The 16,565-nt window shown below is 28.5% G+C and overlaps 3 protein-coding genes across 3 annotated transcripts; 1 reads left to right on the forward strand and 2 right to left on the reverse strand.

Annotated features, from left to right (window-relative positions):
- The first annotated feature begins 5,619 nt into the window (after positions 1-5,619).
- On the forward strand, positions 5,620-6,351 carry LOC108451712 (norbelladine synthase-like). Its single transcript, XM_017749372.2, has 2 exons — positions 5,620-5,906; positions 5,988-6,351. Exons 1-2 carry the CDS (start codon positions 5,654-5,656, stop codon positions 6,260-6,262), a joined length of 528 nt encoding a protein of 175 aa, XP_017604861.2. The 5' UTR covers positions 5,620-5,653; the 3' UTR covers positions 6,263-6,351.
- Positions 6,352-6,961: 610 nt separating this feature from the next.
- On the reverse strand, positions 6,962-8,749 carry LOC108450311 (protochlorophyllide reductase, chloroplastic). The gene is made up of 5 exons (XM_017747875.2): positions 8,591-8,749; positions 8,402-8,500; positions 7,786-8,317; positions 7,344-7,702; positions 6,962-7,252 (listed from the first exon to the last, which is right to left on the reverse strand). Exons 1-5 carry the CDS (start codon positions 8,642-8,644, stop codon positions 7,097-7,099), a joined length of 1,200 nt encoding a protein of 399 aa, XP_017603364.1. The 5' UTR covers positions 8,645-8,749; the 3' UTR covers positions 6,962-7,096.
- Positions 8,750-13,727: 4,978 nt separating this feature from the next.
- On the reverse strand, positions 13,728-16,114 carry LOC108450021 (uncharacterized). The gene is made up of 3 exons (XM_017747445.2): positions 15,869-16,114; positions 14,326-14,531; positions 13,728-14,240 (listed from the first exon to the last, which is right to left on the reverse strand). Exons 1-3 carry the CDS (start codon positions 15,956-15,958, stop codon positions 13,973-13,975), a joined length of 564 nt encoding a protein of 187 aa, XP_017602934.1. The 5' UTR covers positions 15,959-16,114; the 3' UTR covers positions 13,728-13,972.
- Between the last annotated feature and the right edge of the window lie 451 nt (positions 16,115-16,565).

Raw genomic sequence — 16,565 nt, forward strand, 5'->3', positions numbered from 1 at the left:
TGTACTTACCTTTTCTTATTGACTTCAATCTTTAACTTGATTTTTCTCTCTCCTCCAGCTTCGATTTCTTGAATCCAACTTGATATTCTTGCTCCCCATCATCTCCTTGCTATCTTTCTCTCTTGATGGCTATGGAAATTCTTTCAATTTTTAGGTGAAAATAATGAATTTTTGGTGGAAGGACTAAATTGTAAAGAAAGCAAACTTCTTTTCTTCTTCTTATCTTACGTTAGTTTGCATGGGAAAGGAAATGTGTTGATAATTCTTCATCTTTCCTTCCTTTTATACTAAATAAATAATAATATAATAATAATAAACATCTCATAAAATATTAATAAAATAATATTTATCTAATTAATTAATTTAAAATATCATCAACATAATCATTACATTCTAGAATTCTCTCTCTTACTAATTGAACATTTTGCCCTTCATGATCTTTTAGAATTCCATCCTTGAGTCATCACTTAATTTGGTAAAATTACGATTTAGTCCCTCATAATTTTTTTACCTATTCAATTTGGTCCTAATTCATCAATTTTTCTTGGTTTCTAGATCATTCCACCCTTAAAATATTTGCACCATTAGTCCTTCAACTTTTTTATATTTACACTTCAACCCCTTAAATTTTGAGTATTTACTCTTGTGCAACAAGACTTTTCTCATCTTTACAATTTAGTCCTTTCTTGAATTAATATATCATAATATACTTCTCAATATTGACATCACTCAAAAATTCCCTTTTTGTCACTTTATTTTCTTATTTTACTATATCACGGATAATATTTTACTGTAAAAATTTTCGAGGTATTACAGTGATAGGCTAACACGGGCTTGCTATTGTCTAGATGTCGTTTCTTTAAGGAAGATAGAGGGTTGTAAAGGGATCAAAAGAGAGTGAAATGATAGTTTTGGATATAGGGCTTCTGGTTCATTGATAATCAATTCAGTTCCTAAAGGAAGTGCATTGGTTTCTTTGGAAAGGAGATGACTTTGGGAAGAGGCTCTTGCACATTCATTGTTTTGTCTTTTCAGTGCTGAAAGAACTTATTTATTAGGTTGGGATAATATTTGTTTTTTAGGTAAGAGTAGTTCAGTTTTTTAGGCATTTTGTTTTTAAGTTTCTAGTTTGTTTTAGATTTTGACCTGTTTATTTTTCACACAATGAATAATAATTCCAGCTTGTTCCATCAAAAAATTATAAATTTCGAAAAATATATATTTTATCTTATTTTATTTTATTTGAAATTAAATTTAAAATACTATTTTAATCATATTTAACCTAAAAATGAGTTGAAAATATAGACAATGATATTGTCTTAATAAAACTATTCTAATAGGGATTTTTTTAATTATTTTTAAAAATTAGAATTTTCCAAAATACCCTATTCCAAGTCATTAGCAAAGATAGTGAAGAGTTTTTTTTTTAAGAAATTGATTAATTATTTCAAATAAATTAAAATTTAACATAGCTATTTTATTTTTTAATTTATATAAAATATCACTTTTACCTTTATTTATTCTTAAGTGACTCCAAATATATCTAACCATCTTAACCTTTAGTTTAATTTAATATATTATGAAAAACCTATTTTCATCTTGGAATTCTTTTAAAATCTCAATACTACCCTATTTACTTGACTCCAAAAGTAGTTGGGTTAGATTATTTTCTCAAGTTATTGATGAAAATAATCCTTTAAATTAATTTCTTATTTAGCTTATTAAAAAATTGATTTCTCATATAATATTTTTCTATTGGTATTTTTATAAGTGTGATTATTTAGTATATTGATAGTGCACTTTTTAACTTCATAAGTATAGTTATAAATTTAGCAAGTTTTCCATTCTATTATATATTTCTTTTTAATTTTTTAGGTAAACTACAAAATAGTCACTTTTGTTTGCCTCAAAGTTACATTTTAGTCACTTATGTTTGAAATGTCACATTTTAGTCACTTATGTTATTATTTTGTTATGGAGTGATCACTCTTCCGTTAAATTCCGTTATCTCCCTAACGGTAATCCTACGTGGCAGTCCAACTAGATTTTAAGTTCATCTGTTAATACATACTTCATCCGGCTAAATTATGCATTTGATTTACTATTAACATATAATTTAGCCGAATGAAGTATGTATTAACAGATATACTCATACGTCCTCCGGGTTGCGAATGTAAATTGTATAAGGACTTACATGCAAAAATGTGCAAACGTTGAGGGTGAATTTTGGACTTTCTTGTTCCGGGTGTTTGCTTGTTATAAAACCGAGTACTAAAAACAACTTTACAATATTACCAACTTTCATTGACTATAAAATCTAGTTGGACTGCCATGTAGGATTACCGTTAGTGAGATAATGGAACTTAACAGAAGAGTGATTACTTCGTAACAAAATAATAACATAAGTGACTAAAATGTAACCTGAGGCAAACAAAAGTGACTATTTTTGTAGTTTACCATTTTTTTTACTATATCCTATATACACTTGTCATCAATCCAACCCTAAATTCCACTAGCAGTGTACTAAATATTTTCACTTTTTATAAATAGTTTTTAAATTATTTTATTATAAAATATGGTTTATTTTTAAAAATAAAATAATATGAAAAATTATTTAATATCTTGTCGATGGAATTTTTAGACTTTACAATCAGGTTCAAAGGGTTAACAAGCATTATATAGAGGTATTGTAAAATATTTAAAAAAAAAAAGAAACACATCAATTTTTTATAAACACTTGTGAAATAAAAATGTATATTATCAATGTACGAAATACTCACCCGAATAATATATGTTAACGAGCAATTTTTAAAACATATGACCTATTATCAGAAATCAATTCTGAACCTGACGGATCATTTCTTTTTCGATATAAAAATATGAGATTTCACTAAGTCGATTCTTAGGAAATCTCGAATCGCACCATTTGTCCTTACTTCAACAAAGGAAGCACAGACCTCTTCGGCGAAAGAACTTTTGTTGTCTTGGTCCCAACTCAACACTAAACAAGTCCGAACTAGTTGAATACTTGTGTCGAAATTCTCGAGTCGGTTTGCCATTTCCATAAAGGATATAATTGACAGCTCGAAGTTGCATATTATCTTTTTCCTTAAATGGATCCTGGAGGAAGAGTGTTGCTAAATTTAGACCGTCCGGTATTTCATATGGGGTTACAGGTCGAACCAAAACAAAATACTTTTTCTTGGTAGGTGTGATCCGTTGGACATAGATCCAATTTTTCAATTTTTTTGATTCCTTAGAGTTTGTTTTGCCTGTTCCTGGTGGTATCAAGATGCCACTGTGTCGAGATATCTTATCTCTTTCTCCGGGAAAACAGATATTACCCGAAAAAATTTTCAGTTCAATCTTTTTTTTTTTTCTTTCCACTCGGACCAATCCGCCCACTTGGCTTCTTGTATTTAAAGTGATTTGGGTATCTACTCCAATGATACTATTGTTCCGTACCATCATGGAAGAAGATTCGGATAAAATATGCACTTCCTCGAGAATGAAAAAAAATCGATCCACTTTCATTTGGTATTTTGGCTTAACCTTTTTGACTTGGAAAAAAATATTTTACTTTTAATAACATTTTAATAAAACAAAATAAAACCAATTATTTTTATTGCTAAATCCTAGAAAATATTTTTTATCAAACTTATAAAATATTATTTATATTAAAATTTATTAATAACAGCTGCTTTAAAATTCATAAAGTAAATTGTTAAAATTTTCTTAAAAACAATGCTTAAAACAATTATTAAAATTTCCTTTATTAAATTAAATAAAATTATAAATCTCTGCACACGGTTTTTAATTTGTCCCTTAAGTCCCTTGAATTATAATTTTATTCAAATTCATCCCTACATGTTATTTTAAACATTTTTAATTTAATTTTATATTTTTACTAGAAATTATTTTTTAACCAATTCTTTTAACCAAAACATATAATGATAAAATTATTGTAACAATATTATATTGTTAAAAATATTTTTCACTGAATTTTTAATTTATTTTTAACAAATAATTTACGGCATTTAAATCAATGTTTTACATAAAAGAACTGAAGGTCTAATTGCATAGTTAATATTTTTCGAGAGTTCTTTCTTTTGTGAAAAAAATTATTACTTAAAGATATGCCCAAGCCCTCATGGGACGTTTTAAATAAATGAAGGCCTCTTTCGTTATCAACAGTCATTTTAGTTAGAGTATAAGCCTCTTTATTATCTTCTCTAGAAATGTGATAATCGACCAATGTGCAACTTTAACCTGTGAGTGTTGGATTCTCCTAACCAATGTAGAATGCGAGACCTTTGCAAACTAACCTATATAGCTTGTATCACCTCTAGACTGTCTGAAAGAATAATTATAATATCAAATCCTCTATCAAGTGTAATCTCCACACCTTGTAGAATACTCCATAATTCAGTATCCAAAATAATACATATTCCCAAAAATTGATTAAAGCCAAGAATTCAACCACATCACTGTCTCGTTTACACCTCCAATAATGACTATGCGAGAAATTTCTATTACTGTACTATCAGTGTTCAGTTGAATCCAATTTCTAAACAAAATTAAAGTAGTACTTTGCAACTTAGACACATTTACCGTAACTCCGTAACTCAACAATATAAAATCTTAATAGAGAAGTATCAAGAAGAATATATAGATATGGCAACAAAATGGATAAATTTTGAAACTAGTCCAGCATTTATGAATTTTTTACTCAAAAGTTATCAAAATGAACTAGAAACTCTGCTTATTAAGGCAACCTTTTTGTCTTAACATAAAAGATTATAAAAGAAAATATTTAATTTAATTATAATTTCTTAAAGGGTTAAATGTAAATTTGCCGTCATACTGTTGATGAACATCGAAATTTACCGGTGGATTTTATTTTAATTAATATTTATCATTATATTTTGAGGATATGATGAAATTTGCAACCTAACTTTTGTACGAATGAGTTCTATCACTAAACTTTATATTTTATTGAATTTTGTCACTAATCTGGATTTTTAATTAAAATTTGCGAATTAATAATGATTTCGATGATTTGAAAATAAAATTTTAAAAAATATAAATTTAAATATTTAATAATAAATTAATTTATAAAATATCAAAAGATAATAAATTAACATAGAATTTTATTTAATAAAAATTAAAAGAAAAGATTAAGTTTATTTTTATAAATAATTATTTTATTAATTTTTATACTATGTTAATTTATTGTTTTTAAGTATTAAATTATAGTATTACTTTTTTATTAAATTTATCTTCAAAATATTTTAAAATTAAATTTAAATAATAAAATTCAATCTAGAATAAAATTTTAGTGACAAAATTCAAGATGAAGTTAAAATACGATGATAAATTTATGTTTAACTCAAAAGTAAAATGATAAATATCAATTAAAATAAAATATTCCAACAAATTTGCACATTAATCCCTCCTTAAACTTTTTCATGTATTTAAATGGAAAATGTAGCAATAAATGGCAAACTAATCTAGCATTCATGAATTTTAACGTTATCTCGATCATTTATTAGAATATACATAACTCATTTCATACCTCTATATTTAAACACTGTAAATTGTAGCAATACAGAAATCATAGAATCATTCCTAAAGTTTAAAAACAAAAAGAAAAATGTTGAAGCAAATTTCTTTTGTTTTCTTTGTTCTTCTCATTGGTTGCTACATTAGAGTTAATTGTGAGGAATTAAAGCATCTTACCAATGAGGTTGAAGTGAATGTGCCTGCAAATCTGACTTGGGAACTTTATAGTCACCTTGGGATCTCAAAACTTGCTGCTCAACAGCTTAAACATGTTATTCAAAGGATTCAAGTTTTGAAAGGTGATGGTGGGGTTGGAACTGTTCTTAAACTCACTTTTGTTCCAGGTACTTAAACCAGGTTTTTCTTTTTATCAAAATTCATGCATTTTAATGAACTTGATGATGGATTGTTTCAATATGAATCAGGGAATTCAAGTTATACTGAGATATTCAATGTGATTGATGATCAAAAGAGGGTGAAAGTAGCACAAACTTTAGAAGGTGGATGCCTTGAGATTGGTTGCTCGATTCAACTGGTTCGGTTCGATATAATAGAAAAATCCCCGAGCAAAAGCATCATAAAATCTGATATTGCATATGCTGTCAAGAAAGAATTTCAAGCTAAGGATCCAAAGCCTAATATTCAATGCTTAGCAGCTGTTGCACAAGTTGCAAAGTATTATCTTGAGAGAGCAAATTAGGCTTAAAATACCCTCATTAAATTGGTGTTTTTGGGTTGAATTTTTTAAAATTGAGTAGGCATAATAATAACGTTTACATTTTCTGTTAACTTAATTATTATTTTTTAGCTAAATTTAGTCATTAAATTTTTAAAATATCAAATCATTTTTCTTTAACGAAAATACTCACAAAAATATCAATTTATTAATGAAATTAATATGACAACACATTTAACTGCTTACATATACTTCATGCTGACATATTACTATTTGTATTATATATCACTTTCATCAAATAAATTAAAAATCAAAATCTGAAAAAAACTATAAAAATTCATAATAAAAAAAGGAAAGCAAAGTTCATACAAATTTAAAAAAAAAAGTAGTATGAAATACACGTGGATTGTCATGTGAATCTGTTATGTTTATAAATTTAACATTTTAGTCAATATTTTCATTTGAAAATATCATTCCCAACTCTTTTCAAAAAGTTGATGGTCAAATTTAATTAATTTTAAAAGGTTGACGGTGAAAACTAGCTAAATAATAATAAAGACTAAATTGACAAAAGATATAAATATTAAGGGTTAAATTTAACATTAGGCGAATTAATTATGATGTACTTTTAACATATTTCTAGCCCTATAACATCATATATTAATCGATATTTTGGTTATTTTTGCTCATTTTCATATTTGATAATGGAAGAGAAATTTGAGATTCTTGCAAATCGGGTTAAGTAATTTTTTATTGTCAAACTGCAACTCACAAAGTCATCTACACTCATCAATGGGATCAGATAAGACCCTTAAGCCATTATCAAAGCTCTGCCGCAAAGCATTCAAGGCTCTAAATTTAGGCCAAGCCAACGAGTTTCTCACTAAGCTCCCATATTTTGCGTGCTTTATCTTGATCACTAGCTTCTTGAGATAACTGGTTCTCGAATGAAGCCGAATCCTTGTTCCAGCTCCAGTAAACACCGGATTTCGTCAAGCTAGGATCGCTCACGACCTGCATTAGAAGCAATGAAATTGTGTTAATGCACAAAAGATCATAACCGAGCATGAGCATTCGCATTCGCTATCTTAGTCTTTGTTTATACCTGAGCGAGTCTTTTACCGGCTTCCTCTTCGGAAACGAACCCCTTGGTGATGTACTTCTGGAATGGAGGGAAGAGGAGCCTGAACAAAGGAATGTGCTCCCTGAACAAGCCGGTGGTAGCTATGCAACCAGGGTACAATGAAGCGAATGTAATGCCAGTTTCCTCATGGAAACGCCTATGGAATTCTTGCATAGTGAGCATATTGCAGACTTTGCTGTCCTTGTATGCTTTGGCACCATCAAAATCTCCACCATCAATCATGGCAGAGCTGTTCAGTCCATTTAGTCCACCTGCAAGTCCTCTTAGATCCCCAAGGTTTGCCTTCGGAGGTACATTACCGGCCAATGTATTTGTGTTTCCTGATTCATTCCATATTAGTACACCAATACCACAATTTCATACAAAAATGCTCATTTTGAATGACATTTGTATAGCAAATTACCTGTTATGGAACCGACGATGATGAGGCGTTTCGATGGATAATCGGATTGTTTCAAATCATCGAGCAATAACCGCGAAAGAAGGAAGTGACCGAGGTGATTAGTCCCCACACTAAGTTCAAATCCTTCAGCAGTGAAAGTGGGTTCCTTGGCAGTTGGTTGATAAACAGCAGCATTGCAAACAAGTACATCAAGAGGTCGGCCTGATCGCTTGTAGCTATCGACGAATTGTCGGACACTGTCGAGGGAGGCAAGGTCTAAATGCATAATGGTGTAGTTTTCTTTTGACATTCCGGCAGACTTAGCAGCTCTCTCAGCCTTGAGAAAGTCCCTGCAAGCCATTATAACATGCCATTTCCCAGTTTCAGCCAAGGCCTTTGCAGTGGCTAAACCCAATCCAGAGGAGGCACCAGTGATGATCACACTACCCTTTCTTAGTGTTTTCTTTCCATCCACTGTAGATCTGGTGATTGCTGGTGTTGCAGTGGCTGTTGTTTGGGCTCTAACAGCCCCAGTTCTATGGTTGAATTCCCTCTACAAAGGAAAAAGGCTCAATTACAGGCACAAAAACAGCATAAACACCATAGTTGTCCAACTTAAAGAACACAGAATCCCAACCTTGCATCTTAAAGCAGAAGAGGTGAAGTCAGCTTTGATGTGATCAGAAAGTGACACTCCAAAGAGAGATGAATCCTTGAAAGAAGCACCAGACTTTCCCTACAAATTAGAAACCCAAAATGTCAAAAACCCCAAATTGAATCAGAAAAAAACAAGAACCAGTTCTTCAGTACAAAGCTGAAAACAAACCTCTTTTGGTACAGAGAAAGTAGCTGGAACCAAAGCAGCAGCTTGTAGAGCCATGTATGTACCACTTTGAAATGGCTGTGTAGTGGACCAAAGTGAAGGGTGAGCTCAGTAGTAGAAGTGAGTGTTCGTTCATTGTGGGAAACGAGCAAAGATATTAAATAGTGACAGGTATGAAAAGATAAGATAATTAAGGAGGGTAAACTTATCTGCCACATCAATTCAATGTAGCCAATGAGCATTGAGTTTGGGATTTCCTGAAACATTTTAATAATGTTTTAGTCCCTGAGTATGGGGATATTTTGGAGTTGTCCCCACCCACCAAGGATGTTCCACTCCCTTTAGTTATGGGCTGGTTTATCGGAAGACTGAAAGGGATAGGGAGTGGTCTATGGTCAGGTACAGTGGAATGGATTAGGGAGGGGTTTGAATTTGGAGGAGGGAGCCGATGTTTCTGGAATGAGAGTGGCAAGTTTGGTCCAACTAGTACAAATCAATAATTTATTAAAAATTTATTAAAAAATTGAAATATATGTAATTTGATTCAAATTATTATATCAACTGAGAAAATCTATATCAATTCATGGATTGTGTCCAATGTACACAATTCTTTCCTGTGTCCATGTAGCTGAAATTTTATCCAAGAAGTAGCTATTCGTTGATTTATATTTTTCTTACATATTTTAGTTAGGATGAACTTTTAAAATCTACAAGTAAATTTAAGAAACCACTAAATGTCTTTAATTGGTTAAAATTTAAAAAAAACTAAATAAATAAGAAATATAATAATTTTTAACTTTCCTTATAAAATTTAAAAATTCCATCCCTAGAATATTTAAAAAAAGGTAAATTATACAAATGGTGAACCAATTATGCCCGCATTCCTATTTTGGTCACCCTCTGTTAATTGATAACAAAAAGCCTTTTTTTAATTAGTATAATAACACATTTAGTCCTCAATACTTACATACTCTATAAATTTAATCCTAATTCTATATAATTCAATAAATACAAAAAAAAAAAACTCTTTCAGCTAATGAGTCGTTTTCCGAGCCAATCTTGATACCAATGAGTTTGTCTTGAAACTTTATTTCTTTCTCTTTTTTTTTTTCATTAGTTTTATTCTGAATATAATGTTTTATAATTCTTTGATTAATAAAATTTTGGCTAAAGAAAATGGGAAAACCTAAAAAAAAAACACTTTAGATTTACTTTTGTTGTTGCCAATATGATATTTCCTTCAAGGTACATAAAAATAGTCCTCGAAGTTGGTCCTTGAAATTAAAAATTAAATCCAGAGTTAAAAAATATGGTTTCAAAAATCTAATTGTTCAATCAATAACTATATAAGAAAAATTATGAAACTTTATTTTTCATAACAAAAAAATGTGAGAGTTATTTGAATTTCCTTTTGTTATATTAATAATAATTTTTTATTTTATAAACTAATTAAGAGATTATTATGTGTTCTATTTATTTTTAATTATTTGTTTTGAGTTTTTAAATCGATAATAAGCAATATATATCACTAATAATTTAATTTTGTGTCAATTCATGTACCAAATTAATTAAAAACTAAAATTATGATAGTTAGAGTGAAAATTATTTATATATTTTTATTACATATTATATGTTTAAACTTTTTATTTTCTATTACTTTAATGCAACTAACTTCTTAAAAATATAAACAAAAAGAGTTCAAGATCGAATTAGATAATTTCAACCATAAATAAATCAATTAATACATGTGGAATTAGAGGTGTCCATGGGTCAGGCTGAGTTTAGGTCGGACCCAACCAAAATTTTAGGTCCGTTTGCTAAGCCTGGGTACAGCCTGAAAAATGAGTCTAAAATTTTGTCTAAACCCGATCTAGATAAAATGCTAAAATCGAGCCCAGCCCACCGATATTAATTTTTTTTAAATATAATACATCAAAAATATTAAAAATATTAAAATAAATATTTTTCAACAAATTAAAATATATATATATACTGTAGCTGCAACATCGAGTAGTTTCGCTAAGGAGAATTCTTGCATATTTTAATCAAAAACGGAAACGTGTAAAGGAGATATTTTATGACAAAAGATTGATATGGCAAAAAAAAAAAAAAACTAGCTTTTAATGGCAGAGTCAAGTACATCAATATTTATTATCATTTTATTTGAAGCCTTATTTTTACAGAAAAATTATTTAAAAGGCTTGCGATACAAATGAGCAAGTTGCCAACATTTTTACAAAATTGAATCCGCAAGCAAAACACGACCTTTTCAGAGAACAATTTGCTGGTTGTAGCTTTGAACAAGGGGGAGTGTTGAACGTTGATTCACCTTGATTCAAAGCTAACCTATTATATTAGAGTTAGCTGGATCCTTGACAGAATGTTTTTGTCAAACTTTGTTGCTAATAATCAGCTTAGTGAGTTTTTTTTTTTTTTTTAGATATTTTAGACTTGTTAGTTACATGTAAACCTATTTATAGAAGCACTAAATTGTCCTCATAAAATTTACTTTTGTTTTTGTTTTTATTATGCAACTATTTAACCTTATACTATTTTATTTAATAATAAATTAATGCATTTTCTTGTAAATTAATTTTTTATTTATTTTCGAATAAATAAATTGAAATTGGTAAACAACAATAAGTGGATAGGTTTTCTTTTTGATCGAAGTGACAGAAAAAAAAAGAAAGAAATATATTTTTTTATTAAAGCATCTTACTATTTTTTATGGGTTAGGTAAATCTCACCAAAATTATAAAAGAAAAGTATAGTAAAATTATTATAAATATAACTTTTTTAAAATAAATAAATAAAATATAATAGGTAAATTATAGTTGAAATGTTTCGTGAACTTCAAACTTGAATCGTAAAACGGACATGAAAATACCCAAAAAATATAGTTAAAATGTTATTGGAAGAATATATCAAAGAATCAGATAATTTTATTCATTAGTTATTATTGTTTCAATTTTGGTTAAAGTAAAATGAACCAATGTCATTAAAAATAAGGGTAAAATTAGTTTTGTGTACATTCAGATGATATTTGATTTGGATTTTCTAGTTACTATATGTAACTAGATATTTTAATTAATTAGTACTACTCGTCCAAGTTCAAGGTTCATTTAAAATTTGAGAGAGTTTAAGTAAAAAATATTATACTGTAAAATGGATTTGGATAATTAATTAAGCTGATTAAAATATAGGTCGTTTCATGTTTAAAGATTTAGTCGAGTTTGTTTCTAAGTGTAATATATTATATTATGTTATTTTTATATATTATGTAATTTATAACAAATACAAAAATTAAATTTATAATATTATTCTGATATAATGGTAATAATAAATTGATTTATATTTTGAAGTAAAAGTGTAGATAGGTGAGCTGGGGTGTTCGACAATGAATGAAATAGATACAACATGCTACCGCCATGTCTGGAAATGAGTAATGTGTGACTTGCATGATTAGATATCTAGTAATGTTGGTATAATATGGGGAAAAATATAGTAGAAATATTACATAATATAAAATGAAAAGAAAAATAAATATGATATAAATATATAAGGTAAAAAGCAGTACAAAACCTTCTGTATTGTATTATAGATTATATTTTAGTTTTTTATCGGAAAAATGAGTAAATTAATTTCTATATTAGATGAGTGAACAAAATAGTCTCTCTGTTAAAGTTGCACTATAAATGCTAATTTTGGTATTTATATATAAGGTATAATAATAAATTTAGCCTTCAACCTTTACACTTATTCAATTTGACCCCACTCTTTTATCGAAGTAAATTAGAATATTTTAAAACTAATAACGCTAAAGGACTAAAAAGACCTTAATAACAAATTTAAAAAAAATAAACCCTTTTAAAATTTAAAATTATTAAAAACATAAAAATTATAAAAATTCAAAAAATTTAAAATTATAAAAGTTTCATTAAAAATAACAATGTTGACTCAATAAAAAATAGAGGTCTATTTTTAAAAAAATCTTATAACCATTAGATTTTAGCGGTTGGTATTGTTATTTTTTAATAAAGAATTTATAAATTTAAGAATTTTATAATTTTTTTATAATTTTCATGATTTGTTTAATAATTTTAAATTTTAAAAGGCTTAATTATTTTTCTTAATTTGTTACTATTTTTTACCCTTCATCCTCTTTAGATTCAAAATTTTCCAATTTATTTCCAAGAAAATAGTAGGAGTCAAATTGAATAAATGTGTAAAGATTAAGAGCTAAATTTGTTATTATACATTATATATAAGCACTAAATTTTAACGGAAGAACTGTTTTGCTCACTCATCTAATATATCTTGTGATTAATTTACTCTCTTTTTTAGTAAAAGAGATATAATGCAATCTAAAATATAGTACAAGAAGTTTAGTGATACTTTTACCGATTATATGAACATATCAAACTTAATGTAATACAAATTATTAAACTTGTGAAAAGTTATATAAATCTAAAATACTTTGTGACAAAAGAAAAATACACAAAGACGTCACAATTAGTTTAAACTAGTATGGTTCTCTACCACGTTTCAAATTGAGTTAATTGTTTGTTGATCAAATTATAGAAAAATATTTGAAAGTTAAAATATATTTTAAGTTTCTGTACTCTTTGAGTATTTAGAATTTAGTCTTCCTACTTTAATTTTTAAGAATTTAATCCTCTTTTTTAATTTAAAATTTAACTCCAATTGTTGGCACCATTAAATTTTTTTGTTGAACTCATTGGAATGATATTTTAATTTTTTTAAATACTCAAATAGTAACCATGTAACAAAAAAAAGCATTTTAATAGACGTGATTTTAATAGATAATTTTAATGGTATTAACTCTTAAAAATTATATCATTACTTTAATTAAAATAAAACATTTATGCTAATCAATGACATTGTAAAAATTGAGGTACTAAATTATGCTAAGAAGTTGAAGTATAAAGATTAAATCTTAAATTGAAGCTTACTATAGGGACCAAAATTGAAACTGTGACGAAAATTGAAACTTGACCATTGAGAAGACAAGGGCCTTCTAAATCAGGCTTGGGTTTATTTGTTTAACAAATAGCAAGCAAACCCCATTAAAGATCATGTCATTCATTCAAAAATACATAACCAGCATTGCATGAAGAGCTGGAAAACAAATGCCAATCTTTTTGTTATTTGATTGTATACAAGAAACTTCACAAAATTTTACAGAACCTTGGACTGGGGACGAAAATGAAATTAAAAAATTTATGAATATTATATGAAATACGATCTATCTCCTATATCGAAACCTTAAAGAACACGAAATGGAAGTCAAAAAAGAAAAGAAAAAAAACAGACAACGAAGTAAGCAAAATGATGGCAATGGCATAGAGTTCATGAGGTCATAGCTTATTTGTAGGCTCCCATGCCGACACCAGCCTCTCCGCCGCCACCGTATGGCCGGAAGCTGTTTTCCCTAGCATTTGAATAGCAAATATAGTAGAACTTATTGACAATAGCAGTCAAGAAAATGAAGGCAGCCCCTGCACCAAACACTCCCTTCCTCAAAGTTTCACAAGACGGTGGCTGCTCGCTGAAGATGGTCCGGTATTTTGTGTGGTATGCATTCCGTACTGATCCGGCCAACAAACATATCTCGGCTATTAGGAAAAATAACCTGTCATACACATGCAATTCAAAGAATGAGTGAAACCATTCAAATAAGCAAAAACCATAAATTTGACCTAAAGTTGGTTACATACCAGCAAACAATGAAAAGGATGACTGCCCAAGCCCTTGAACCACTAGGGTTCAAAGCCTTTCCACAGCAAAAGCATCGGCTGGCAACCATTATAAGGGCTTGGCTAGCCATGAGGAACAAAAATGCACCAACACCATAGCCAGTTGCTATGTCTGAGTTATACACACAATAGTTGTATTGAATTTCATTATCCTGCACAATCTTGGCCTGCCATTAAACATACACCCAATGTTAGCTGCTTTGAGTTGAAGCGGAATAAAAAATTCTTCTCATGTTGGATATATACCTTTGATCCCGATAAAAGTATCATGGAGGCCCTTATATTATGAATCAGATTGTATTTTGTCTCCTCTACTCAAAAAATAAGCATACTAATTCCTATATGTTAGATTAAAGAGCAAACAGGTCTTTCATGTTGAAATTTTTATCCATTTTTATTGTTAACAACTAACATAGCAAACGCCACATGTATCTCGTGCTGACGTGCAAAGACTAGTTTTTAACAGTAGAAATGAATGAAAACTTTAACAGAAGAACTAATTTACACTTTGATCTAAAGTACATGTACTAACTTGCCCATTTTTTAAGTAGAAGAAGCAAAATACAATCTGACTCATAGTACAAGAACCTTCATGAGACTTTTACCCTTTGATTATTTATTAGAATACTAGAACGTGTTAGAAGATCAGCTATCATACTTTATATTAAACTATCATATAGGGTACAATAAATAAAAAGCAAGATCTTGAAGCTTGGTTGTCAATAATTTAGTCAACATCACCGATTAGATCATAAAATATTGTTTCAAAAGATGAAACAGTTTGGCTTCTAAATCTAGCAAAGACTAGTTCTTCCATTAGACCCTGGGGTGAAAAGCCAATGTGATGGGGTAAATTTATAAAAGTTTGGGGTTCAAAAAGCTAAAGAATTTATAAAAGTTCTGTATTAAAATGGCTTAATTGATTTTTTAACTTTTTGAAAGGAGCAAAAATGTAAATTTTCAATCTAACAAAGGGATTAAATTGAATTATTAACATTTTGGAGCGGCTAAAGTTAAAGTTGCACAATTTAACCAAGGGGACCAGGCACCTTTTTTAAGTTAGTGACAGAGGATAAAAACCATAAACTCAGATCTACTATTTTTATAGAAATTCAGCTGAGATCTGGTGAAGTTCATACACAATTGAGAATTATAAAAATGATGAAATCAATTTCCGTTACTATTTGATTAGCAGAAAGAGAATACATATATATGTATGTGTATGTGTATGTGTATATATACAGACACACAAAAGATCAAGCTTGAATACAGTGTTTCTTTTCTTTCCCAGAAAATTCTTACATGAAACAAAAAACCCAGAAAGCTAAAATCAAGATTTACCGCTTTTTTTCAAACAAAAGGACTCACTTTCTTTCATTTTCCTTCGATTTCCAGGAAAAAAAGGTTGCAAACTTTCAGTATACCCAGAAATCGTATGAACTAATTGTGAACCAAAACAACCAAATCCATAAAAGAAAGTGAAGGGGAAAGTTAGCAAACTTACAGTGCTTCTTCTTTGCTCAGCTGCAACAGCTAAACCAAAAGCAATGAGATCAAGAACAAATACAGCAATCAAAAGAAGCTTAGAAGCCATGGATGAATATATGGAAAGCTAAGTTGAAGAACCCCAAACAAAGGCTTCTTCTATTTTTCCTTTTGCTTTGTTCTTTCTCTTCTTCAAACTCCCCTTGTAGCTAAATATACAGAAAAAACACTATATTATTGAACAAGCAAGGCAAATGATTAAATTTGAAGAAAAAATATGTATTTTTTTAAAAATGTAATTTCAACAAGAAACTGACACATCACCTTAACTTTGAAAATGTGTTTTCACCCTCTTTGTCAAAAGAAAAAGAAAAAATTTTATTTATTTCGATTTTATATATTAATATTTAAAAAATTATAATGATAAATTTAGTTCATAATATTTATATATTTTGTCATTTTAATTTTTATTTTTTAGTTAAATTAGATTATTAATTTTTTTAAAATGTCAAATTATTTTTTAACAAAAATATTGATTAAAATTTAATTCTTTTAACAATGCTTTGGTATGACAAGATATATGATAATTCACGATATTTCATGTTGATATAATATTATTTTTCTTTTATATATTACATCAATAAATAATTTAAAAATTATAAAAAATTCAACCAAATAAAATATAAAATTAATTTAAAAAATAAGAACTAAATTAA

Source organism: Gossypium arboreum, chromosome 5 (genome assembly GCF_025698485.1).
Source record: "Gossypium arboreum isolate Shixiya-1 chromosome 5, ASM2569848v2, whole genome shotgun sequence".
Taxonomy (NCBI): Eukaryota; Viridiplantae; Streptophyta; class Magnoliopsida; order Malvales; family Malvaceae; genus Gossypium; species Gossypium arboreum.